This window comes from Polyodon spathula, chromosome 4 (assembly GCF_017654505.1).
Source record: "Polyodon spathula isolate WHYD16114869_AA chromosome 4, ASM1765450v1, whole genome shotgun sequence".
Lineage (NCBI taxonomy): Eukaryota > Metazoa > Chordata > Actinopteri > Acipenseriformes > Polyodontidae > Polyodon > Polyodon spathula.
This window is the reverse complement of record NC_054537.1, coordinates 95,992,797-96,019,991: the sequence shown is the minus strand read 5'-3', so window position 1 is coordinate 96,019,991 and position 27,195 is coordinate 95,992,797. Positions and strand designations below refer to the sequence as shown.

General features: G+C 37.7%; 1 protein-coding gene across 1 annotated transcript in view; it reads right to left on the bottom strand.

Annotated features, from left to right (window-relative positions):
- The window catches only part of LOC121315184 (collagen alpha-1(XXII) chain-like), a 107,901-nt gene that overhangs the window by 60,511 nt on the left and 20,195 nt on the right, over positions 1–27,195 (bottom strand). Inside the window, exons 4-15 of the mRNA XM_041249234.1 lie at positions 25,658–25,735; positions 17,513–17,624; positions 12,686–12,809; positions 11,658–11,933; positions 10,860–10,940; positions 10,435–10,548; positions 10,031–10,075; positions 8,818–8,880; positions 8,200–8,238; positions 2,440–2,493; positions 2,051–2,104; positions 1,731–1,784 (exon numbers count right to left, since the gene is read on the bottom strand). Coding sequence (XP_041105168.1) covers positions 1,731–1,784; positions 2,051–2,104; positions 2,440–2,493; positions 8,200–8,238; positions 8,818–8,880; positions 10,031–10,075; positions 10,435–10,548; positions 10,860–10,940; positions 11,658–11,933; positions 12,686–12,809; positions 17,513–17,624; positions 25,658–25,735 — 1,094 coding nt within the window. The remainder of the gene's footprint in view (positions 1–1,730; positions 1,785–2,050; positions 2,105–2,439; positions 2,494–8,199; positions 8,239–8,817; positions 8,881–10,030; positions 10,076–10,434; positions 10,549–10,859; positions 10,941–11,657; positions 11,934–12,685; positions 12,810–17,512; positions 17,625–25,657; positions 25,736–27,195) is intronic.

Sequence of the window (27,195 nt, the reverse complement as noted above, 5' to 3'; positions counted from 1 at the left end):
CTTTGTTTGGTGGAGGGAATTTGGGAGTGAAAAAGTTTTGTTACTCTGTGTTTTGGAGAAGAGTCAGTGAAGGCCCTGCCCAGCCTGAACAGTTCCGTTTAAAACTTTTGTTTTGGCCCTTGGGCTGGTTGTTTTTGTTTCTGATTACTGTGTTTGTGACTTGTTTTTGTTAACCCTTTCATTTGGCTCTGTGAGCAGTGTTTGGTTCAACTTTTTGATTTTCTTTTATTTATTAAATGGCACAGCAGCTCTTTAACTGCAGTTTCCTTGTCTCTGAGTCTCCTTGCCTGCCGAAACCACCTGGGCCCGCAACGCTATCCCGTCACACTGAATTAAACGAGATTCTAAAAGCTCATTTTTAGAATCACCAGGACCTGCTGACTGAAAAAAAGTAAATCTAAATAAAAAGAACAGATACAATTGTTGTATTACATTCTATATTCTATACTCTTACTAAATCACATTTTTAAAATGTGATGCAATAGAGTACATTTCATCTCAATTGTAATAATACCAGGTATTTCAGCCAAACTGCTTGATTTAGGTTCTTAAAGTAATTGCAGCTAACATACACTTTTTCCACCTTGCACAGCCGTTCATTAAATAGCTTTTTAATTCAGTGTAATACCAGCTGTCTTTTAAAATCAAATACACGGTTGCTATAACTGTGTTTCTTCACGCTTTAAGTGTTTCCACATCATCTTTAATTGAGCATTTTTGAGGATATGAGTGGATAATGCCAAGCACCTTCACTATATTAATATCAGAAGCTCAACGTAATCCATCTGGGTATAGAAAGCAGTATGGCTACACAAGTTCTAGTTATTAAAGCTTGAGCATCCTCCTCCATCCCAAAGTAAGGTGAGCTCAGGCCTTCTATATTACATTCTGCAAAGTAGGTCAAGCCAGGGAGGTCAATTGTTTGAAATTAAATGTGAATTGCCTTCAACTGCTTATGTTGGCGTCCCAGTAGAGTGTAAAAAATGTAGCAGGAATGCCACCAAAAAAGACTCTGTTTACATCCAGATTTACAGAATAAAGATACCATCCCACAACTGTGGACCAAAGTGGATCAGAGGCATATCTGTGATTTAAAACATGAACAGACTATCCTTTCCTAGTCCCCAGCCTCCACCTCTCTGCCCCAGTGCCAACTTCATTGAGTGGACTTGTTGTCAAGGTGTTTCATTTCTTCAAACTAATACACTGCAAATGTTCACGTTATTAAAATGTCAAATTCAGAAATGTACTGTAGGCTGGAGCATTAAAGGGGATTGAACTAAAGCTGAAATGTCTGCAGTGCTGCTCCTGAAAACATGACTTACTTTCTATCGTGGTACAAGAAAACCAGCTAAGTTATTTGAGCCATACAGTCCTGTACTTCAGGGGTGTGCAATTCCGGTCCGGAGCCCTCTGATATTTGTTCCAGCTGTACCCCACCTAACTGACCCAAATGAACCTCCTCCCAGATCTTTAATCATCCCATTTTTTAATGATACCTGGAGAACTGGAGGACTCTGACCTGGGGAATGGATTTGAGCACCCCTGTTGGGCATGTATGATTACGTTTCTCTTGTGTGGGTCTTCATGCAGTTTGCTTTTTCTCTGGGATTATGATAAATGATACTGGGACAAGCTTCATTCAAATTCTGATCTTTTCAGCCCACACTTATTGGACCATGGACAATCTAAGAAGGCCATGCAGAATATTGTGCAATTGTTATTCTTACTTTTGGACCCAAAGGTCCAGGCAGTCCAATATCGCCAGGTTCTCCTGGAGTCCCCTGTAATTGAAGAGAATGTATTTATTTATATGAATTCTGTTGCAAAGACAGACCCATCGGCATAGTCCTTATACTTTTAAGAGGCAGGAATATGCCATGTTGGTACCATCTGTTTATATTAGATATGTGACAATATTTTACTGAAGGACTTATCAAAATGTAAACCCCTAACAACTCTATTTTATATAAGTCCAGAGAGTGAATCCATATGCAATATCTTCCAATGGACAGAAATAAATGAGTTCTCAAATATTTTCTATACTTACCATTTCACCTTGATCTCCTTTTTTACCAGCAGGGCCTGGTGGACCAAATGCACCCTGGTTTTAAAAAGAAAAGAACACATTTTGGTCAGGTAGCTAAACTATAATTGTGTTTAATCCTAGAGTAGTGTGGCAAACCTAGTCATGCCCAGGAATCACACTGCTCATAGAACGAACGCTGACTGTAAATACATCACTATAAGTTCATATACTGGGCAGGTATAGTCTTTGCTTGTCCCCTAGATTGTTCAGTGCTTAACCTTAAAATAAAACCCAGTAATCACATTGCTCATGGAATGAACACGTACTGTAAATACATCAGTTAATACACTTGCTTGTTTCCTAGATTGTCCAGTGCTTAACCATAAATTCAAATAATCCTAGGCACCTACCTTCACCCCCTTTTCTCCTCTTGATCCAGCTTCACCCTTTTCACCATCCTTACCCTGAGGAAAAACGTTGAAATGGTTATCTTTTTTCCCCCCAAGCGGTGCAGAAATGTTGATAGCCTGTACTCCCAAATGTACAACCATGAATATACTTTGGAAGTCCAATACGCCCATATTGTCTACTATCAGGAAAGACTGAGCATCTTGCAGCACAGGGAAATCTAGGGATATGATGGTATCCAGTGGTTTGATTAACACTAGAAAGACAGGTGATATACTCATACCTAGAAGCCCTGCAACAGTCTTTCTGACGGCTGTATTCAAAACACTGTAAATAGTATAACGAAAGGAGAAACAGTTGAATGTAATTTGTTCTTTTTAAATTAATTAATTTTCTTTTAAGCCACAAACATCTGAACAACCGAAGTGCATATATATATATATATATATATATATATATATATATATATATATATATATATATATATATATATATATATATATATATATATATATATAGGAACATTTATTTTACAAAACAAAACAAGAAAATGTAAATAAATAAACATCTGAACAGACATCGGTTTACAACTTATAGTACACATTTATAAAACTGAAACGATAGCAATACATTTTTTACTTTTCAACAGCAATCGGTTTATTATCATATGAGCAAACGCAACTGAACCACGTAGATAAATAAACTTAGAAAAAACATTTTTACAGACGAACAAAGCACAAGGAGTTATAAAAAAGGTCCAATTTATTTTTTATTTTTTTTAGACAAAAGGGTATTCCATTATCCTGGGTCTAAGGCTGTTCACAGTCAACACAGATAATGCACTTCTTCACGCCGCCTTTCTGCACAGGGCACAGCTGTCCGAAATTTTATTTTTATTGCACTTGTCAACCTGGCATAGGCATCTCTTGTGGCTCTCAACTAGGTTGCCAGCTTCAGTTGTGGGTACACACTTGGCAGTCTCTCTCTGTTTCAAATGCTTCTTGCGAAGTTCCTGTGCTAACTGCCTTGGTAAATTCTTCTCTGTGCATTCTTTGTAAGGTACCCAGGAGTTGATGGCTGCCAAGTCCAATACATTGTAAAACAGAACAGACCACTGTCAGGAGCCAGCTTTCACAGAATACTTCCATGCCATCTGATCCAAAACATCAACTCCATATTTTGTTGTGTAGTAAAACTCCACGGTCTCTGGTAGTTATTTTCACTAGTCCCGATGCTAATCGACTGACCAAAGCAGTGCAGCTGGCAGGCAGGTGCCGGCCTTCAAAAGACTGACTGAAAACAATAGACTGTCAGTCATTCACTCAGAGAGTAGAGACTAATCTGATTACAGCTAAACACATTGTGGACTGGTAAATAAAAATAATAAAGTAGAATATTTTTCTATATAATCAAAATATAATTGTTTTCTGTGTGGCTGTCAATGTGACTGTTCCCAGTGCTTTTAGGTATAATGTAATATATCTCCTTTATTTCTGCACTGCCGCGTTTCATGCTTTGTGAGAATATTTAATACATATGGACAGAAAGGTACATGAACGTGCAGCCCCATATGTGTTACACGACTGAAGAAAATTACATTTAAAACCAAAAACTGCCAAAATGATGGCCACGGTCCTTCTAGTGTTAAATCTTCCCATGTGTTGCAGAAGATGACCTCAAGTGATGATGTTGAGACCTTCCTTAAGCCGTTTGAGAGGACTGAAACGTGAGAGAATTGACCCAAGGACAAGAGGGCCGGCCCCGTTCCTCATGTAAAACACCCAGAATGACCTGAAGCCCAGTCAGATGGAAGATTATGGCCATCTGAAGATGGAGATCCTCGCACGAGCTGGAGTGACCATGGCTTTAAGAGTGCAGAAGTACCATGCGTGGAATTATACCAACTCCAGTGCCCCTCACTCTTAAATATTCCATTTGATTCACCTCACCAATTGCTTGTTGAAGCCTGAGATGAATTCAGCTCACCATGTCTTCGAGATCTTGGTCATGGATTGTTATCTTCACACCCTGCCTGCACCCTTAAGGAAATGGGTAGGTCAAGGAGACCGTTCCAGCATTTACGAGTTCACAGCGCCGGTTGAAAGGCAAATCGCAACAGAAGAGCTGACAAAAACACCCCACATACCCAAGAATGCAGTTTACCTGCAGTAAACCCTGCTGCTTGGAGAGTTCGTCCCACCCAGACCTCGGGTAAGATCTTTTCTTTTAAACAGGGGGTTGAAGAGCAGCATATGAGACTGGGGGGGGGGGTGCTAGATGGGAAATTACCCATTATTATAGTACATACCCGTGTTTTAAATGTCAAAACTTAAGAACACATAGCCCAATTCAGCAGGGTTTTCAACACCTAGTGGTTTGTTCCAATATAAAGTTATGCCATTTGTATTACATGGAGTTCCGGCATCAGAGGTTAATAGATAGAGTGCTGAGACCGCATACCGAATATACTTCCGCATAATCAATGACATAGTCATTTTTGCAGATGATTGGACAAATCATCTACAAATGGTTGATGCTGTCTTACATAGTTTAAGGGAGGTGTCGTTAACAGTGAACCCAGAAAAGGGCTTTATAAGGGAGGCCAAATATTTGGGATATGTGGTTGGTGGTGGAGTAGTGAAACCCCGGATAAGTAAAATTGATGTAATAAAGAACTGTCCAGTACCTACGAATAAGAAATGGGTGAGACTAGGTCTGACATTAAAATTTTCCCTTTCTAGTCCGAGGTCGGACCCTGTCCGAGATCAACAAAAAGACGTCAAGCACAGGTCTCTAGTCATTTTTTCTCCAGAAAAAGCAGAGAAAACCTTTCAATAGCTGAGTGAGACCAATAGGAGCTGAGAGAGGCCAGAAAAAGGGGCTGTATCTGAGCAATATACATAGCCCCTGCACCACAGAGATAACATGGCCACAAACAAAGAAGATAGCTGCTTCTGCATCCAGCGCTTAAAGAATATCACAGACATTTGCAGAGCTTTTTGAGATGTTATATTAATAAAATAATGACTTGGGTCGCATTATTGAGGAGTTTGGTGATAAAACGAGTGATCAGGAGATGATTTATCAGTATGCATGACTAGGAAGAGGTATGTGAAAAATACAGCGAACAAGGGGTGGGGCTTGGCTGGAGATGCAGTACTGAGTGTCCTTTTGCTATGGAGTGCCTTTGAAACCTGTTTTACTCTGAATTATTTTTTTTTAAACTGCGTGTAAAATAAACAGCGTGTGTGAAAATAAATTGGACCTGACACGCCTGACAAGCGCTGAATAAATGGATCGTTAAGGACTGCAACATAACATCTATCCTTGTGCCGGAGATCACTTCCTGTACTGGAGTAAAAGTGCAATCAAAAACAACCAGGCCAGAAATCTGAGCATTCGATAGTGCCCTTTTGGGAAGTGACCTACAAATGTATTGTTTTAAGAGTTAAGGGACAGAGATTCAAAGATCTATGCAACTCTGCTGGCATTGCAAATATTGAAAGTCTTTGAAATGCTGTTGCAGGGAAACTGCTAAATCACAAGGCTGAAGAAATGAATACATTTAAATTAATCTAAACAGGGAGTTAATCACAAGTCAGACTTTACCCAACTAAAATCATTGAGACAATGACTCAAACTAAGTGATCAAAACTGTATTGAAAAGGAGATTATAATAAGGCTAACAATGAAAATTAAGACAAATTATTTGGAAAGGGAAAAAAAAATTCTAGGGTGGCACTAAGACACTGTGAAATGTATTAAAAACGATACCATGCCATCTGTCACAATTATTATTATAATCATACAGAGTTTTCATATATATTTTTTAATAATAATATTATTTTTATATAGCACCTTTCATAGAGAACAACCATCACAAAGCTCTTTACAGAGGCAGGCTTACAATAGGACATTAATTTAACTTCTCATCTGTTGAATGGAGCACAAGGAGATTAAATACTCAGGGTCACACAGTCAAGGCAGCAGATTTGAACTGGGGACCTTCTGGTTACAAGCCCTAGACTTTAACCACTGGACCACAACGCCTCCTTAACACCTTAAAATGTTTCCAGATCAATAAAAAAAACTGCCAGGAATGGGACATTAAACAATGCTATAACATGATTACTCTGTGACTATACAGTATATTAAAAATAATTATGGCTTCATATTCTTTTAACCAATCAAAATGTTCTAGGACCAAGACAGGCCTGCCCAGATAAGGCACTAAATCAATGAGTAATGTACAATTATAATACACAATCGTCATATAACCTTGCTCATGAATGTCTGCCTTTGAACTATCAATGAGCTTTAATACTGCATGTTAATCACACTATCTCATTCATAGCCTAATTTCTGCAAGGAGTAGCAGAAGCCTACCTCTTTGGCCGACTCAGTGATCTGCTGGCAGTAATATATTATAGTTTCAAAAGGGGGAGAATGGTTATGTCCTTGTAGCCAAAATTTCTTTGAGAAAATACAAATTAAATGTTCTGCTCAGAAGTGTCAGCTCTTTTAGTTTAGAATTGAATGCAATGGTGGGTTGTGGTTTTTTTGTTTCCAATATCATTTTCAATTTAAGCTTGAGGATGAAGGACCCTTGTGTGTGTGTATATATATATATATATATATATATATATATATATATATATATATATATATATATATATTACATATATATACACACACACGTGTCAGTGAATCCGACTCCTGTGTAAACTACGTAAATGTTGGGAAAACAGTGTACAAGTGAAAATGCAATTTCAAAGACCTGGAGTATAATGACCATAACTATCAATACCATCATTTGTTTTGACTTTTGGGGAAATCAGATCCAATTTGTTTTTCATGAATAAATGAATGTGCAGCTAAACAGAATGCCACCTGTAGCACCTGACCTGGGATTGCACTGAGAGGAGGAGGGACATGTTTGTGAACCCAGCTGCAGCAGACGCATTTCGGTTTTAAGGATTCAGAGGGTGGAGCTGGGTGGGCAGAGTTTTTACAGATTGTGTTGTGGGCATGGAAGCTGCAATTTCAATAGTATCATCCAAGCAGTTTGTTACTCATTTGCAAAATATCACTGCAAGTTATTAATGCTATTCAAGGGTGGTGGAACTAGGGGTGCTGGGAGTGCACTAGCACCCCCTGACTTTGCATAGCTTCCATATACAGGGGTTACAGTTTTGTGTAATGGCTTTCAGCACCCCCACTTTAAAAATCGTTCCAGTGCCGCTGATGCTATTTTATTTATTTTTTGGTTGTTAGTTCTTTAGTGCTACCTACTGGCCGTGCTGGTAAGCGTTATTTGTTAGTGTTAATTTAAATGTCTGGCAAAGTAAGGGTTTACCCATGAAGATCATTACAGTGTGTTATAGACTCGATCTCCAGAAACAGCATGTATGACATGCAGCTCTGAGTTATAAATACACTGTAGATGTGCTCTGTAATTACAGAGATGCTATGCTACCTCGTCCATCTCCTAACACCATATCTGTATCTTCCAGGCCATTGTTACACAAACCATCTGCAGATGTTATTTTGCCTTTGTTATTAACAGGCATGTTATTTTGCCTGTGTTCTCAACAGGCATGTTATTTTGACTGTGTTATTAACAGACATGTTATTTTGACTGTGTTATTAACAGGCATGTTATTTTGACTGTGTTATTAACAGGCATGTTATTTTGACTGTGTTATTAACAGGTCTGTTATTTTGACTGTGTTTTCAACAGGCATGTCAAATCATTCGCTTACCTTTTCCCCTTCTACTCCACTGATTGATGTTGTTCTGCCCTGTAACCATAAAACAAATCATAAAGCAGTGTTTACCGGTATGGGCTTATATAAAGAAAACAAATAAAATAAAGGGTTTATACTCCTAGAGCAGAGGTGCACTCTAATCCTCAAGCCATGTCAGATTTCAAAGGTTATCAAATAATTAACAGATTATCTTACTTGAAGAGGTTCAGTTGGTTCAATTAAATAATTAAGGGTATGGTTGTATAAATGAAGTCAGAGGCTTTGATTTTACAGTATAATCCTTAAGACAGGTATCACAGGAAGCACATAATGTCTTGATTTAATGTGAATTGCAATTCTAACACGGATCGCATCAGCACAACAGGACGTAGTACTGACCCAATACGATTGTGATCCGGGATACTGAAATGGACTGGAATGGACCTTCAGGACTAGCTTGGGCACCGCTGATCTAAATAATGTAGCAAATCCCCAACATTTAATAGTCAATCTGATTGCTCTCTGTCATAGTTCTTTAACTCTTTATCTAGTTGAAAAACAAACAACAGCATTCAAACTATGCACTGTGTGTGTGCTTGCAAAGTGTTGGTTTTAATGTTAGTCATTTCTTACCGGTTCTCCTTTTTCTCCTTTGAACCCTGCAGGCCCAGTTGCACCAATACTGCCACTTTCACCCTACAGAAAAAAAGACACCCCGATCATGCAATCAAAATACATGAATAAACATACAAATAAATACATACATTACATACATTCTACTCTGATACATTATTAGAATCAACAATTTACTCAAAGCCTCCACTGTTTTTTCTATTATAATAAGCTTGACTTGCATGAAGAAGGAAAAACATTGAGTGAAGTAGCACCGCTTGATTTTCAAGGTGTGGTATCTGAAGCATAATCAACAAGTACAGAGAAACATCATTTGTAATTGACAAACCCAGGACTGGAAGACCAAAAAGCTGTCCAACAAGGATGAGCAATACTTGAAGATAATGTCCCTAAGAAATAGAAAGAAGACAAGCATTGGATTGACAACAGAACTGGCAGAAGCACAGGTGTCATTGCCCATCCATCAACAGTCCAAACCATGTTCCAATCCAATGTTTGTGTTCTTGTGCATATTATAGCATTTTTCCCCTTTCATAACAGAGATATTTTTATTGCAACACATCCTTTAAGTCCTGATTTCAAGAGTGATCTGTACTATGGATTTGATGGACAATGACACGCGTGCCCTCTGCCAGTTCTGTTGACAATTCAACGCTTGTCTTCTTTCTATTCCTTAAGGATGTTATCTTCAAGTATTGCTCATCCTTGTTAGACAGTTGTTTGAGTATTCCAGTCCTGGGTTTGTCAATTACAGATGATGTTTCTCTGTTCTTGTTGATTATGCTTCAGATACCTTGAAAATCAAGTGATGCAAGCTATTTCACTCAATGTTTTTCCTTCTTTATGCAAGTCAAGGTTGTTATAATAGTAGAAAACACTAGTTTTTGAGTAAATTGTTGATGCTCATAATACATCAGAGTAGAAAAATGCAACATGTCTAAAACTTTTGCACAGCACCTGAAATTCGTACAGTCCGTCTAGCCATGCATGTGACTTTGATGTCATGCCTCATTTGAAAGGAAGCCCCTCTAAAAGCATAGCCTGCAGGCTTCTGGTAACAGGAATTAACAACTAACAGAATCTGGTAAGCTGTGATTTACTCACCTCAACTGTAGTATAGATTTCCTCTAATTGAAGGTGCTAGTTCATTTACCTGTTTGTTTTTTGACAGTGAACGAAACGACAGAAAAAAGCAAATGGAAATGACTCTGACCTTTTCACCTTTTGTGCCGGCTGGACCAGGTGGGCCAACCTCTCCCTGCAACAAACAGACAAACACAATTATTTTTTTCTGTCAGCAAATATTCTAAACATTTCAAATCTGGACAGAAGGGTTTCAAATAAAACTGTATCCTTCGTGCTAATTTGTATGTCATCTTCATTCAAGCGAATGAACAGGTTCCCACAAGGGACACAAGCTTTAATTGCTTGCAGTGTTTTGTGTAGGAAACTGGGAGCTAAGCATTATGCAGGGGAGAAATGCAAGACCTTGTAAAACCCTTCCTCTGAAAATGTTTTTCATCTAGCAACCACAATAATATATATATATATATATAGACACACACACACACACACACACACACACACACACAGGTAGATCACTACCCTTTACTGTACCTTCTCTCCAGTGGGACAGGAACAGTTGACTGTCATGTTTCCACGTTGCTGCTCTCCATTTACTGTTGGCATGATTTCGATTGCAGGAGTCTCTGTCACAAACTTGACTTTGCACTGGAAAAAAATATATACTGATACTAAAATGCTTTAGAGCATAAGTGAAAATCAAATCAAAGATGAACATAACAAACCACCAGAAGATAACCAGCACCATGAATAAAGAAAATATATACAGAAAAGACCACCAGTCATGTTATTATAGGAAAAGCATTGGGAAAATATTATTTATCAATGAAGATGTTTTGTCAAAATGAGTTTTACTGGTTTCTATTAGTATCACATGTCATGTCTTTCTGTTTAAACCCTGACGTTGAGATGTTATTGCAGAAGACAATAGTAACTCTAAACTCGTCTGTTATACTTACTGGACCAGAGGGGAGGTCACAGCAGGTCTCAAGCTCTGCATGCCTGGAGTCACAGTAAATCACCATCCTCTGCAGGTCAAACTGAAACACATGTGAGCACATGGATGACTTGACATTCCACTGGATATCGACAGAAGCCTTGCATTATCTCTACCTGGCCACATTGCAGCACGCTGAAGGGCATCCCTAGTGCACCCAATGATGGACACACATGCTGTCTTCTATATTGGTTGTTGATTGAATGTTAAATCATCAGAACTTAATGCCGGGCTAAGTTGGATTTATACTTGGATGTGACATGTGGAGTTTATTTCATGTCCTGTGGGATAGGCTGGAAATTGTGTTATTGACATTCTATTACGTGACTTTCATACTCAGTGACTTTCATCCTTATATTAATGTATTTAAAAAACACACAATTAAGGGTGTAATATCTTAAGGTGAGAAAGTAAGTGCTAGATTAAGACTAGATGAAACTGCTTTACCCATGTGGATGACGTGGGGGAGACTTCAAGGTGAGACTACATAAGAATATGACAACTTAAGAAAAGTTTGGGAATGAAAAAAAGCCAATCTATGGGACAGTCACAAAAGCAAAGTAATGTGGCTTGTTTGTGATTCAATCACATAGCGGATAACAGTGCAGTGATCGTATGATTTATGATTGACAGTATATACTATAGTTGCAGCAGTTAAAAAGGATCTGCATCAAACAAGCTACTCTTTACAGCAGCTACAATACCAGAAGTATAGTGTTAGGAAGTGGAACATCACAATGATAGTGATTCTTTTACTCACATCTATAGGAACGCTGTCATGCAGTCTCTTTCCAATGACCGTCTTTCCCCGGATGTCAATGTCCTCCCTCTCCTCGATAGGCAGCGTCTCTACAAGTTTGCAGTCCAGGTAGAGGGACACTGCCTTAGCCTCTACACTCACAGCGATCTTGTGCCAGTTGCGATCAAACAGGTCACTAACAGCAGTGCTCTTGAAGACGGCTCTCACTGCGTCCTTTGTCACGCCAACAGCATTGTATTCCACTGCCTTGTTTGGGCCGTCCAACCGGATGGACACCTGCAGAGAAACCATTGAAAGCATTGCTTTGGTCAGCATGACCTCTTTGTTCTACTATATGAAAGCAAACTGTTTTAATTAGCTGAGGGTGCAATTGTCTCAACATGATTTCCTGCTGGCTGTGGTCCTGAAGACTGACAGCAGTTCAGCAGTTAACTAATGAGTTACAGATTATGTACTGGCGCAATATCTCCACATCACATTGCAGTGGTGGAAATCACGCCATTCACCTGTCCCAGCATGAGGACAGAATCTTATGAAAAATGAAACCCTTTACATCAGTGACGTGTTCATAAAGCTTATTCAAGGAATGCACTGAGTATTAATGCCACTGACACACCAGGAACCAGTGAACATCAGAATTATGTAACAACTTACTCAAAAGCCCCTTGGTTTCTGATATTCGTACTCAAGCTTGGTCAGACACAGCAATCAGTGCACAAGCAGATTATTTTTTACTGCACAACTAATTCTGGACTAGATCCCTATTGTGAAGGCAACAAGAAGTGAAGCCATAACAGCAGGTGGAGAAGTGGTTGCACAAAGTGTGTGAAAACAGCATTAGATGTGAACGAAGTAGTAACTCCATCTACATTGCAGGTAAATCCAGGATAAACAGTTAACACAGCAGAACATTTGGATCAGAAGATTAAAAATATCTTTCTTAGCATGTGTGCAGCACACCAGCTCAGAGAGATTGGGTTTGTAGGCATTCACATCATGAATGTTTTCATAGTAAATGGCTAACAAACCTGTGGGATCCCATACTTGTCAAAGATCTGCCAGATATACCAGTCTTCTTTTCTTGAGGTTTTTCTGAACTTAAATGTGGTGACAAAAGCATACTCATCGGGCAGACCTTGCGGGAACACGTCTCTGTTAAATAAGAAAAGAAAATGAAGACATGCATGGCATGTTTTATAGTGTCAATGATATACTTTCAAAATGAAGACACGCATGGCATGTTTTATAGTGTCAATGATATACTTTCAAAATGAAGACACGCATGGCATGTTTTATAGTGTCAATGATATACTTTCAAAATGAAGACATGCATGGCATGTTTTATAGTGTCAATGATATACTTTCAAAATGAAGACACGCATGGCATGTTTTATAGTGTCAATAATATACTTTCAAAATGAAGACACGCATGGCATGTTTTATAGTGTCAATGATATACTTTCAAAATGAAGACATGCATGGCATGTTTTATAGTGTCAATAATATACTTTTAAAATGAAGACACGCATGGCATGTTTTATAGTGTCAATGATATACTTTTAAAATGAAGACAAACAGTCTTTATAGTGTCAATGATATACTTTTAAAATGAAGACAAACGTGGCATGTTTTATAGTGTCAATGATATATTTTTAAAATGAAGACAAACATGGCATGTTTTATAGTGTCAATGATATACTTTTAAAATGAAGACACGCATGGCATGTTTTATAGTGTCAATGATATACTTTCAAAATGAAGACAAACATGGCATGCTTTATAATGTAAATGATACACTCTTGACACATGCCAGTGCTCTCATTATCTTATACAGATTGGGATTCTGTTTTTGTACAGTATTCTGGGATTAATATGGATTAATCTATGGAAACAGAATTGTAAAATTGATTTCTGAGGTAGTTCTACAGAAGCATATTGACAGCTTTCTGGTCAGCATTATAGACACATCTGATGTATCTCTGCTGTTGGAAGAAGTCACATCTTTTTCTCATCTTCACTACCCTCTCTTTTGTGTTTTACAATATACTTTATCTCCTGTGTCCCTTTTTCTGCTTGTCTTTATTTTTCCCCACAAACCACGCCTGTCTTTTGCCTGTTCTTTGTGGAATAGTGCTTTCAGCATTTCTATTTGATGTAGCTTATGTGTTTCAATGTGCAACCAAGCAATCAGTAAGGAATACATGACAGTCCATTTACTGAGCAAGCCACAGACCATGCCTTACCTCAACCTCCCTGTGCATTCTGTGCCATGTATGTATCATTAGCAGCCTGCTTTCTCATTCAGCAGATGTGTTTGGTGAAACAGCACTCCAGGTTGTGAGGTAATGAATGTTCTGCTTGTGAAGGGTATTAGGCCATTAAAAATTCCCATAGCTGGTTTCCTGGGCATAAGGAGATGTGTATCCCATTAAGGGCTTTGTTTTTTTGTAGTTTTTTTTTTTTGTTCAGATATGTAGGTGAATAAGTATAGTGCCCTTTTTATAGATCATAAAATCTGTTCTTTCTGCCCTGAGCTTTGAGGAATTAGATGAACAAACTGCAAAGCAATTACACTAACACATGCACATTGCAGGTATGTTATTGAAGCAGTTGTAGCAACACATAGGGATATATAATGAAAGATTTTTTGGAACCCTGCTGTTTACTCTTTAGTCTCTTTAAATTGAGTGGAAGGAAAAGTGAATCAATGCCTTCAGCATCTGTGGGACCTGGGTTTAAATTGATCTGACAGCAGGAACCCACTGCATTTGCAAAATCACTTAATCCATGAATCATACCATTGTTACCACAAATGATGCCAAATGCAGCACACAAAGTCTTTGTGAAGTTTTTATGTTCTACTGCCAGTCCAATGATTCCTCAGAATTGTGCTTCTTATTATGTTCTGATATTGTCCAGTAACTGAGCGTGTTCTGAAGGATTTCTGGCGCATTAGTCTCATCCAGACCAGACCATTTGTAATAATGCTGTTTAAATTCACCATTGTACAAGACATGTAGGGCAGAATTTTCAAAAGGTAGTAAATGATAACTCCAGTGTTAAGCAAGAAACCGGTATGCAGCATTGATTTTGGCATTTTCAAACCGTCACTCTGCCTATTTCGTTATTAATCGTCCTAATGTGATTTCCGAAATTATGTTGATTTACGAAATAATGTTAATATCTTAACAAGCAGTGCTCCTTGTGACTGTTTCTTTGGTTTGCGTGGGAATTTAAAAGCAAATCTGTGTTAATTGTCATAATTTATCAGGAGTTAATTTGCACTTGGAATGAATTTGCATTGGGCCAAATGACCTTCTCTCGTTTAAGAACATAAGAAAGTTTACAAATGAGAGGAGGCCATTCAGCCCATCTTCCTCATTTGGTTGTAGTAGCTTATTGATCCCAGAATCTCATCAAGCAGCTTCTTGAAGGATCCCAGGGTGTCAGCTTCAAGAATATTACTGGGGAGTTGGTTCCAGACCCTCACGATTCTCTGTGTAAAAAAGTGCCTCCTATTTTCTGTTCTGAATGCCCCTTTGTCTAATCTCCATTTGTGACCCCTGGTCCTTGTTTCTTTTTTCAGGTTGAAAAAGTCCCTGGGTCAATATTGTCAATATTTTTTAGAATTTTGAATGCTTGAATTAGGTCGCTGCGTGGTCTTCTTTGTTTAAGACTGAATAGATTCAATTCTTTAAGCCTGTCAGCATATGACATGCCTTTTAAACCCGGAATAATTCTGGTCGCTCTTCTTTGCACTCTTTCTAGAGCAGCAATATCTTTTTTATAGCGAGGTGACCAGAACTGCACACAATATTCAAGATGAGGTCTTACTAATGCATTGTACAGTTTTAACATTACTTCTCTTGATTTAAATTCAACACTTTTCATAATATATCCGAGCATCTTGTTGGCCTTTTTTATAGCTTCCTCACATTGTCTAGATCAGGGCTTCTCAAACTCCTGGGGACCCCCTGTGGCTGCTGGTTTTCATTCCAACTGAGCTCTCAATTACTTAATTAGACCCTTAATTGAACTGATCATTTGCTTAATTAGATCTTTTTACTTGTCTTCAGCTCTTGAACAGTTGCATATTTCAAGTTAGCTATAACATTTTATAACTTGAACTGCAACTGTTTAAGAGCTAAAAACAAGTAAAAAGGTCTAATTAAGCAAATTATCAGTTCAATTAAGGGTCTAATTAAATAACTGAGAGCTCGGTTGGAATAAAAACCAGCAGCCACAGGGGGTCCCCAGGAGTTTAAGAAGCCCTGGTCTAGATATTTCTGAGGTAACATAAACTCCCAGGTCTTTTTCATAGATTCCTTTTCCATAGATTCCACAGATTGATTTAATTAACACATTTTGTTTGAAATTCACTTGCTTGTAGTGACTTATTACGTACAAATGTAATTGAGGGTTGTAATAGTTTTTTACTCTAACACTGTCATTGGAGTTTATTAAAATGCTTTTGTTTTACTAACCTTGTATAATGAAGGCACATGTAGAAATAATATTTGGAACTCCAAGGTGTACACAGGACATTGACACTGAACATGATCCTCATTGTCTAACTGGCCCCAGGGGACTGGAAACAGAGCCACTATTCAGTTTGATGTTCCTAAAATAAGGTTTTACTCTGAGATCATAAACCATATATTCTACATTCACCTGTGCAATCTGAAAGGATAACACTTATAGGCTGATCAATATGATAGCATGAGTAATGAGACACAGGTTGGAATGGGTTGTTCATCAGTAGGAGGACTCACAGTTTTACGGGTACCCGTGCTGACCTCTACTATTCACTACCTACATGGTAAGGCCATGGTAAAGTGTCAATAAAACTTAACTCAGTGCCAGCCAGGGAAAGAACACACGTTTCCTTGTGATTGTTAAAAGCATATTCTCAAGAGTTCCACAACATGCTTGCCTGAGTAATCTCAAAACAAATTAATCTATTTATATATTTATTTATAAATACATATAAAATAAATCTGAAATCTCAGCAGTAAGCCAGACTCTCATTGGACCTCAATCAATAAAGCCTTTGCTTGCAATTTCTGCAATTGTAACATTGAATCCCACTGATAGAAAGTATTTCATTACAAAGTACTTATCTTATGATAATTATAGTAGTTATAGCCTGAATTGGTTTGTTGTTAACAATCCTACATGTTTCAGCTGACCCATTGTGTTACATGCAGTTCACGCATTGCTGAGTGAGGAGGGGTAACCATAACAGCAAGTAGTATGTAGTTAAAACATAAATAAAAAGTCAATGGAATTAGTAGTAGCGCTAACCTACTGGCACAACTTTAGCACAGTATATCATGTTTGTGCTATGAGTGAATCTTAAGGGAGACATTTAACACATAATTACATTACATTTAACCAACCTCAGAGATAAAAAGAAGAAGAAAAAAGCAAGGACGAGAAGCAGAATACTCCAGTTACATCTGCTGTGAACCTGGTGGCAATGATTAGCTAAGTGAAACGGAACGTTCCTCGAATGTCATTCTAGAATCTTACAAAGCTGTTGTAAACACCTATTTTAGGACAATGCATGTTTGATTCAAAGTACAGTTCTTAGGATGCTTGACATCCAAAGTGTTAGCATAGCCCCACATTACTTACCATTAAATGACACCCACTTAAAAGTTTGTTGTAAATCCATGTTAAAATAAAAAAAGGACAGGGTCAAGTGTTTTATTTTCTGGAATAATAGTGTAAGCATAGCAAGCATACCTCTAAGCATAGCCATAGTAAGAATGTGCACAAAACCACACCTATATGTAAACATACCAAACTATCAATTTGAACTAATCCTAAAATAAACCCAGTATCTCACTTACTCAGTCCGCTGAACGATGGGCATAGCCCCAAGCCGTACATAAGAACTCTGCCCATCATCCTCCTTCATATCAAAATGATCTTTCACGTTGAAAAACTCCATTAGGTCAAAACCTGCCAGAAGAAAGACATACTGTTAAAAAATACTTAAGTGGAAAACAATTGCATATTTAAATTGTTAACACCACCTGAAATATAAAATACATGCTTTTAGTGTTACATATTGAGTATATGAACTTCATTGTCCAAATTCCAAATGTGAGAACCCAGGTTAAAATGTGAAGGTGATATACATATTGAAATGAGAAATATTGCAATAAAATAAAGAAATCTGACAAGAAAAGACAGTGTTAAGAACAGAAGCAAGCGCATGGGCAAGGAGTAGGAAGTGTTTGTAAACAGCTCCACAATTTATTATCATTTCTTTTTACGAGTAACCCAGTATTTACTAACGGAGCTTCAGTATACAGACCTGGCTTATTTGAAGTATGACCAAGACATAATCCAACAGAATGAACCACCAAGTTTGACTGGGCCTTGTCAGCTACTGACAACACGGCAACCTCGGATGATGAGTCAGCATCTGGTTTTGATCAGAGAGGCCATTCGAGCTGAGGCGCCTTGCAGAGCTTCGGTCTTCAGTATCTGCACTAAAAACCAGTTTCAACTCAGTGGCAAAAACTTAAGGATATGAAGCACTTGTTAATGGATGTTGACGATCAGCCTACATCTGTCGAGTCACAATACAAAAATGAAGCTGAAACTGATGATGTGGAAAGTTGCTTTCGCAGGCAGAACGTCAGGTGATTGGAATCCCAGAGGGAGCTGAGGTGTGTAGGCCAACTACCTTTATAGCGTCTTTCTTCACAGAGGTACTTGGTGAGGGAAGCTTTGATAAGCCACCAGTGATTGATCGAACACAAGGCTCCTTGGCCCCGAAGCCATGACAGGGTGATCCGCCAAGACCCATGATCATACGATTGTGTCCTTATCAAATCAAAGAGCAGATCCTCCATCTCTCCCATGAACGGGGGCACATTTATTTTCAGGAGTCCCAGGTTTATGTGTTCCTCATCTTAATGCTGATCTGACATGGTGTTGAGCAACTTCAATGAAGTCAACTCACAGTTGCATGCTGCTGGGATCAAGTATGGATTATTGCATCCTGCCCGTATTTGCATTACATTCAATAGAGCTAGCCAAGTGTTTGAATCACCACAAGACGCTGCTACTTTCTACAAGGACCAGGTTCTTGGTGATGGTGATGGTAATGAGTCACCATCGACTCCACTGAGGGGTCCTCATTTTTTATTTGTTTATTTAGCAGACGCCTTTATTCAAGGCGACTTACAGAGACTAAGGTGTGTGAACAATGCATCAACTGCAAAGAGTGTCCACTGTAATTTTGTGTTTCTAGTTTTTTAATCCACCTAAGTTTTTTGCAGAATTGTAGTGGACAAGTATACCTCAGGTTTATAACATGACAGGTGCATACAGAGTGGAAACTCTAGGTGAAATGTCACTCTGTTTGGTGAGTCACATAAAATTGTATAGTCAGTGGTGGAGGATGCTGTTTCAGATCTGTTTTGGCATGGTCTGGGCAATGCTCTTATGCTGTAAGGATCAAGCTCGAGTACGCCCTTAACACTCTTGTTAAAAAATCAGGGTTTTTCTGGATCCACGACATTCAGACAATAAAACCGGATAAAAGCATGGGGCTTAGCCCACACTAGTACATCACTGTGGCAGAGCAAAGCTCTGCCCTTTTTAAATTGGCAGGGATGGGGTTAATTTCCCCTACCTGCCTGGGTTTATTATGTTCAGGTGGCTGGGGTTGATTAGTTGATTAGGTTAATTAACGATCAATCAGCGCCCAGCCACCTGACATAAAAGGAGGCCTCTGCTTCTCATTTGGGAGGAGGGAGCTGAGGAAGCAGGTTGGTGTTTTGTTGGTTGTGATTTTTCAATTTTCTAAATCCAGTGAAGCCATTGCCCAGCCTGGAAACCTTTATTTTGTACATTTTGCCTTTTGTCTTTGTTTTTGTGTTTCAATCCCTTTGTTTTGGCCCTTGTGCCTTTTTATTTTTGTATCTATTTATAATAAAAGTATATTTTTTTGAACTGCAGTCTGTCTCTGGGCCTCTATCCACTCGCCAGCCTGCCACAATCACATATGTCCCTGAGAGATGCACCCTGAAACAAAGCCAACTGTTTAGACAGTGCTTTCCTATGGCACTTAGCCCCATAACAGACAAAGAACTACTCAGACTGCCTCCAACTTTGAGTTCTGTCCACATAATATGCTGGAGTCTGCACCGGGCAAAGCGTATGGAGTTACTACTTTCTATCAGAGTGGAAAGGAGGCAGATGAAAAGCCTCAAGTTCCACTGTCTGGTTGATGTGGAATGCTGAGATGATTTTTGATAAAAAAAAAAGCAGGAATAGTCACACCGTAAATTTCGCCCTGGTCTCTGCAAACATTAAGCAAGCTTTTGCAATCGAAAAAGCTTGCATCTCACCCATCCGCTTAATGTATGTAATCACAAGCAAGAAATCGCTTTCATAGATAAATATTTCAGTTCCGCTGAATGCAAAGGCTCAAAGGGAGGCTTCATAAGTGCTTCCAGTACCACATTAAGCCTCCAGCAAGGGACAATGTTCTTCATAGGCTGTCGAAGCCACCGAGCTCCCTTCAAAAATTGTTTCATGAGCTAGACAGTAGCTGGAAACACCCCAAGCATACTACTGGGCAGGTAAAATTGCGCAAAACTATTACCACTCAGAATGGATGAACTCAGAACATTCATCCACACATCAGAAAGCTCCATTGCAGGGTAGTAACACAAATAGATACCATGGAACATTTGGATAGAATGCAAGACATTGAAAAAGTATATCTATAAATCAGAGACTAAATTTGGATTATCAGGCATTAACTTGTTAGCTGACCTTATTTGTAGTGCCTCTTACCTTCCCAACACAGTCAAACACCAGACCATAATACTCTCTCGGCTCTATTTCTTATATAAATGATGAAAAAAAAAAAAAAAAAAACATCATGAAAAATGCTGTAGGGTGTGAATCTGGCCCCTGAAATGTTGAAAATATGTTTCAAAGAAGAAGACAAACACAATTGACTTGTTTTTCCCATTGTGCTTTTTCTGGAGCCAAGCTATAATGACAATGTACATCAATTGGGATACTTGAAAGTCATGCAGTGTAACAGCGATAGTCTGGTGATCTTACTTTTCTAAATTTGGAAATCAATCCTGTCCTGTGTGGCTACCATTCACAGAAGGGGAAGGACGTGCAAAATAACATCATAGGTGTATACTATACTTATATTCACCTTTCTAAATAAATTAACATTTTACTATTGCAAAAAAGAGTATGGATCCCATTGACAAAGCAGTAAGCTGAACTGTCTACCATCCTGACTTACAGTATAACACTCTCACTATAATCTTCAAGCCATTACATTTATTCATGTGTTTAATATTTAATTTAGGTGCTTCTTGTTCACAGCCTACAGATTTTGTCCATCTGATGAAGGATCAGCCTTCAATTTGCAATAACATTTATACTGCAATTTAAGTTACAGTAATGCAAAACAACATCCACAGTACAGTTCTGTAATGTGCTGTATTTAAATGGTGTTTCAAGCAATGAAGAACACATTAAAAAAAACTAAAAACAGCAGTTACCTACAGTAATGAAAAATAAACATTAAGAAGACTGCATCATAAATACAATATACAAGATAAATACAATATAAAGGATGAATGCACTTGTGATATGAGAAGAATTGTCGGCTAGCATATTTAAAGGTTAAAAGCCCTTAAAGGTCTTTTTTCCCCTTTAAACTAGGTTGTCAACATCTGCGTGATGGAGCTTTTCCAAACTCAATCCCTTTTCACTTTTACTTTCCAGCAGAGTAATCCAGATGTCATATTAAGTTCGATTTTCTTTAACAGATGTGTTTCAGGGTGTTAACAGAAAGCCAAGTGTTCACAAAATTGTGTATGCATGCATTTCTAGAGATATTCTTTAAGTATAATATTGCAAAAAGATAAAACCAAAAAAAGGCCAACTGGTTTTAGTCTATAAAAATGAAATGCAATGAAATGTTCAGCACATTTTTAGTTACTATACTGGGAAACAAACAAATTGAATGTGCTTGAATTACAAATAATGTATTCTTTAGTGTTTTTTCGCTTTTGAAAAAAACATAGGTGTACATTACAAACTGGAGTAAAGACTATGGTGCAAAATGCTGACTCAACTGTCTTCAATGAACAGATAATTGTTTTATTTATTTACTGTGTGTCTTGCAGTTAAAAGCAAATAAGTCTACACTGTAATGAGGCGTAGGCTGGGACCAAATCAAAACTTTTTATAACCTGCTAATCACACATAGCGTTTTCTTTTTATGAGTAGAAGAAATAAAAAAAAGACAACGCTGTTAAATGCAGTTTTGTTAAGTGCGGTTAGCGGGTTGTAAAAAGTTTAGATTTGGTCCAGGTTAAACTGAAGTGATTCTCAACATGTAATTTGGACTGGCATCAAGCAGCATGTAATCAACACAGAACGCTATTTTGAACTGGCATGGAATCCCCAAGCTCGAATGGGTGAACTCTGCAGAAAGAATGCGAGAAGAATTGTCCTGGAACTGAAACCAAAGAGCCAGCAAACTCATTTGATCCTGTAAGCTTGCAACATCGGTACACACTACTCATTTGAGTAATCTCTGATTATACCTCTACACAGAATCATTAGGCCGATGTGGTAATTCACTGTCTCTTCTAAGCAGAAGGGATCGCCATAGTGCTGTCATTATTCCATTCAGTGTACTGCTGTGTATTACTGAAGCCAGCGTTTTTGTGCTTCTGTTTCATAAAGGGATTGCATAGTTTTAAAACAGCTGTTGGAATTAAATTGCGAGGTACTTTGACATAAAAATCACACAGTATACCTTCATTAACTTTGGCTGTGGCGCAATATTTGTACCATTTTTAAAAAGAAAAATGTTACTTTAATGGCAATAGAGGGTACTGAGTGTCTTTGGTTACACCAAGTATGGTAAACATACTGACTTTAGTAAAATATTAGGGATAACTTTCAATAACAAAATAAAGGGATACGGCTGTTACTGTTTGTTCCATAGACACCCAAACAGGAAGGCAGAACAGTGGCATATAATCCCAGACCAGAAATTGATTCAGTGCATACCAGTGGTCAATTTGTGACTAACCTCCCTGTGCTATTTTTGACCCTTCTGTTTAAAAGGCTCTTCTGGTTATTTAAAACAATAAACTACAGGGCCAAATTAGGACTATAATAAACTAGTGCTGGTGCCATAGTAGTGTGTGACAGGTATACCATCAAAGCTATATATTCTTGCAATGAAAAAAATAATATATACTATATATTCCACATTAATGACTGTTCACCTCATTCTAATATTTATTTCCGTTTTTTAGATTTTAAGACATATGTTCTGATATCAGATATAATAAAATAATGTCATGACCATGTTCAAATATAAACAGTAATATACTTTTGAGCTCAGCATAGCGAAATTAATAAACCTGCTTATTTAACTTACTTAAAGAAAGCTTTTTTATTTCCTAAAACAGTTTAAAGAACATAAAACATTACTGTATTTATAAAAACTGACTTTAAATGACCCATGAGTTAACACTTTGCAGTACAGCCTTTATTTGCCTGAATAAAGGTCACCACGTTTAAATTAGCCACTGAAAAATCTGTTTGCAATTGAAATGTGTATTCTTTCTGTTTGTTTATTTATTTATTGTTTTGTCTGTTTGATTATTCTGTTATTCATTCATTCATTTATTGGTTTATTTAGGGTTTAACCATTTATATATTATATATATTATATATATATATATATATATATATATATATATATATATATATATATATATATATAATATAGGAATATTAGCGTATTGTGGAATTATAGAGCATAACAACATTGATTATGATGATTTAGTTTTGGTCTAGTGGCATAAGTTATTGTTTCAAGCACCCAATAAAGTTTCTTAAATTCTTTATTTCAGCAAAATTCAACTTGTAGGACCACATGAAGGATGTCTGTGGTCACCATTATATGAAAGAAATTGTTCACCAAACTCCTACATGTCATGTTTAGTCATTCAGACTAATTGATTTTATTCTATGTATACTTCACTGTGGCAAGCTGGTTGAGGGATGACGTCACATACCCGGAAGGAACACACAGGCAGGCAGTACTGCATGACTGAGCAATTGTTAGGTTTGGTTTCAGTTTCAGTTTTAGTCGTTTACCTCGTGACTCTCCACTACCGTTCTCCACTCTGAGCACTTCTCTGTGCAGCCAGTCTGCAGGTCTTTCATATTCTGGCCAAAGGGTTAACTAGCTAGTAATTATCTTATTACCCAGGGTCTGTACAAGTTTAATATTGATGCGTGACTGTCAGTTAATTAACTACTCAGTAGTTGACCAGTCACGCATCTTCACGAGGTTCTTAAAATAAACACAAATCAGTAACACGTAAATGCGGTGGATTTCATCCAGTCTTTAAAAAATGTCTACCAGCTTTCTTAACTAGCTTCCTGTGAGCAACAATGTTGTTGGCTTCTTCTTCACTTTGTACCAGTTTTCATCAGCAGCAAGATCCCATCTAAGATCTGTCAAGTCAGTCAATTTATAGGCTATCCAGTATATTTCCAAGAACAATCTGTGGTAAAAGCATTGCAAGCTGGACGATGTCTCCCGAGCTCGCTGTGCTTCGGCTACTTGGTTTCAGCACAGCATTGTTAATTTGCTTCTTCTTTTGTTCCTTTTATTTCCATAACATACGGTGTAGGTATATGTCATTCGAGCTGATTGGGAAAACTCCAAAACAATAACAAATATACCATCTTTTATTCTGATCCAAAAACATTGAAATCTTTTGTTATTTACAGGTTTAGGGACAGTGTTAAAATGTGAATTTTTTTAGACTGACTATAACTTTATGGATGGTTGGCAGATTTGGTTTGCAGGCAAATTACTTTGAGAAGAATGAGCAATATGCAATGCAATGGCTTAACATTCTTAGGCTCTCTTTTATAGATATCAGTTTTGTGCTTGACAAAGATAAATTATTTTTATTTTTTATTGTTAAGTCAAAGTTTTTAGTTTGTCCCTGGATTCACCATAAACAAGGGCAAGATTGTGATCAGTTGTATGAAATCTGTTCAGTTTGTACAGCGCAACTGAACTTAGGTTAGGGGTTGTGAACTGGAGACTCGCCACACAGGCTCGCTCGGGTTCTTTTCCCTTCTTTAAACATGACTCCACACACACGATGCAAATGAAACCATGCTGACATGCACTTTTGAATTACAAAAATAAATAAAAACAAAACAAACACCTAGCTCTGTTTTGAGCACTAATTAAACACAACTGGAACCTAAACTATACAACAGGACAGCCAAGCTGTTTACCTGTGAACAAACAAAACCAGAACACAAAAAGGCTTTTACATGGTACCTTTTTTATGTTTTTTTTTTTTTTTTTTAATACGGTTGAAAGCACCATCAACTGGGCCCTCCACACAGCAGCAGCCCTGAGCACACTGGCCGCTTCCTTTAAATACCCTGCACCTGGCTCTAATTTACAATGATAGCCAGGTGCAGGGGATAATAAACAATCAAACAATTAACACAAATATTGTTAAACTAAACTAATTAAACCAAAATGTGCATTCTTACATGTTTTTAGGCAGGGAAGCTATCAACCCCCTCCTGTCGTATTACAGGGTGTAATTAAACTAAATGTGCATATTAGCAGTAGGTCTAAAATTGAGCCATATTCATAAATCAAATGTAAACCTGCATAAAACAATTTGATTAAGCCTTCCTCTATTCTAAAATGATTAACTCAGAATAATCAATTACTGGTTTCTTCTTTGGAGGTTTTCTTAGTTCCAAGTTAGAATAATATTTTTTTCCTAACATAGTGATTAGCTGCAAAACAAATAGCTTTGTTGTACTTAATTAAAAGGAACATATTATATATGATCAGCATCATGTACCGAGCAAAGAATTCACATCACATAAATAATACACTGCAGCAGTAATAAACCAACATTCTTTACCTGGGATTTCATCTGTATTGCTTCCACTGGTAGTTTTAAACCGGTCACCTTCCACTCGAATATTGGGGCACAGAGCATCTGAGAAAAGTAAATAAAAAGAACAGTAAAGTCTAAAACACCTAACACCATTATACCAGAAATAAGCTCTACAAGCACATACATTTTGTATAACAATGTCATTTCCAAACAATATTACATTTACAACAACATGCATACAGCTTGTAACACTGAAACCTACAGTACTGAAAGAAACCATAAAACAGGTAATACAAACAATGAGTGCACCTGTGATATGAGCAGGACTGTCAGCTAGCACTGGTTTGTGCTTCACCAAATACAGTATCAGCAAAGTTACAGTACTGTAGCTTTCAACTTTGCTTGGCTAGTTAAGAAATACAAAAAAAATCTTTTGAATGGCTTTTCAACTGGTAAAACCTATATAGTAAAGTTGCAAACAAAAAGACCAGTAGGCTACTTATGTTTTCCTCATCATGTACCTGTGATAATGATGACTGAATATCAGGTGTTTGTTTAAGTGTAAACAGTATACTCTCCATACTCTGTGCTTCTATTTGCAGGAGGCATTTGAATTGCTATGCTGGACAGGTTTTTTTTGGGCACACTTCCTCATGGTCACCTACTGTCACTTCCAGACATGTTTCCAAATGTGTGAGAGCTGGAAGAGTTAGTTTACACTGATGACAGTCACAGATTTGTGCCCCTGTATTTTAACTACCTTTGCTTTTACAGTGGATACCGTCCAGCCATGCCCGGCAGTACAGGCAGACACCCAACACCTGTGGTCAATATTAGCAGCCCAAGTGACAGCTTTCTACTTGAGGTCTCTGCATCCAACGAACTCTATTGGCTGTGTGATGCACAGGAGAAGAGCATTCTACAGAGGCGTCCCAAAGATTCCTGTCTGAGCTGGAGGAGACATCCTCCAATTACAAAGCATGAGCCAAAGTCCGGACCTTGTTAGCAACATGGTGTTTTTAAATAGTTTATTTACTTATTTTTTGCAATGTTTTAACACCGTGAATAATTTTGTTTAATATTGTTTTAAAATAATAATAATAATAAAAGCTGTATACAAAGCACTTTATTGCAGTTGAAATGTCTGATAGTTTCTTAAGATTTACATGGTGGTGGACTCTTCACGTTATCTTTTTAACTGCTTGTTTGCAGTTTATAACACCGTGAATAATTTTGTTTAATATTGTTATAAATCAGTTGTCATGACAACAGCTGTATGCATATAATATAGGGCACATTAAAAAGATATTTTGACTTCCTGATAAATGGTGCTGGGGTGCCAATTTGGCTGTACATCTGTCACTGTTGGCTGGCCCATATGTGTGATACTATCTGTGGAGATCAGATTACAGTTTTTTTTTTTTTTTTTTTACACTGTGTAACAATTTTTTTTTTTTTTTGTTCCTGGGTAGTAAGTGTTATTTCCTAATTGCTTATGCCTCAAAAGTAAATAGAAAATGGCTATTATTCCCCACAAACTTTGCTTTTGTGACCAGGGCAGT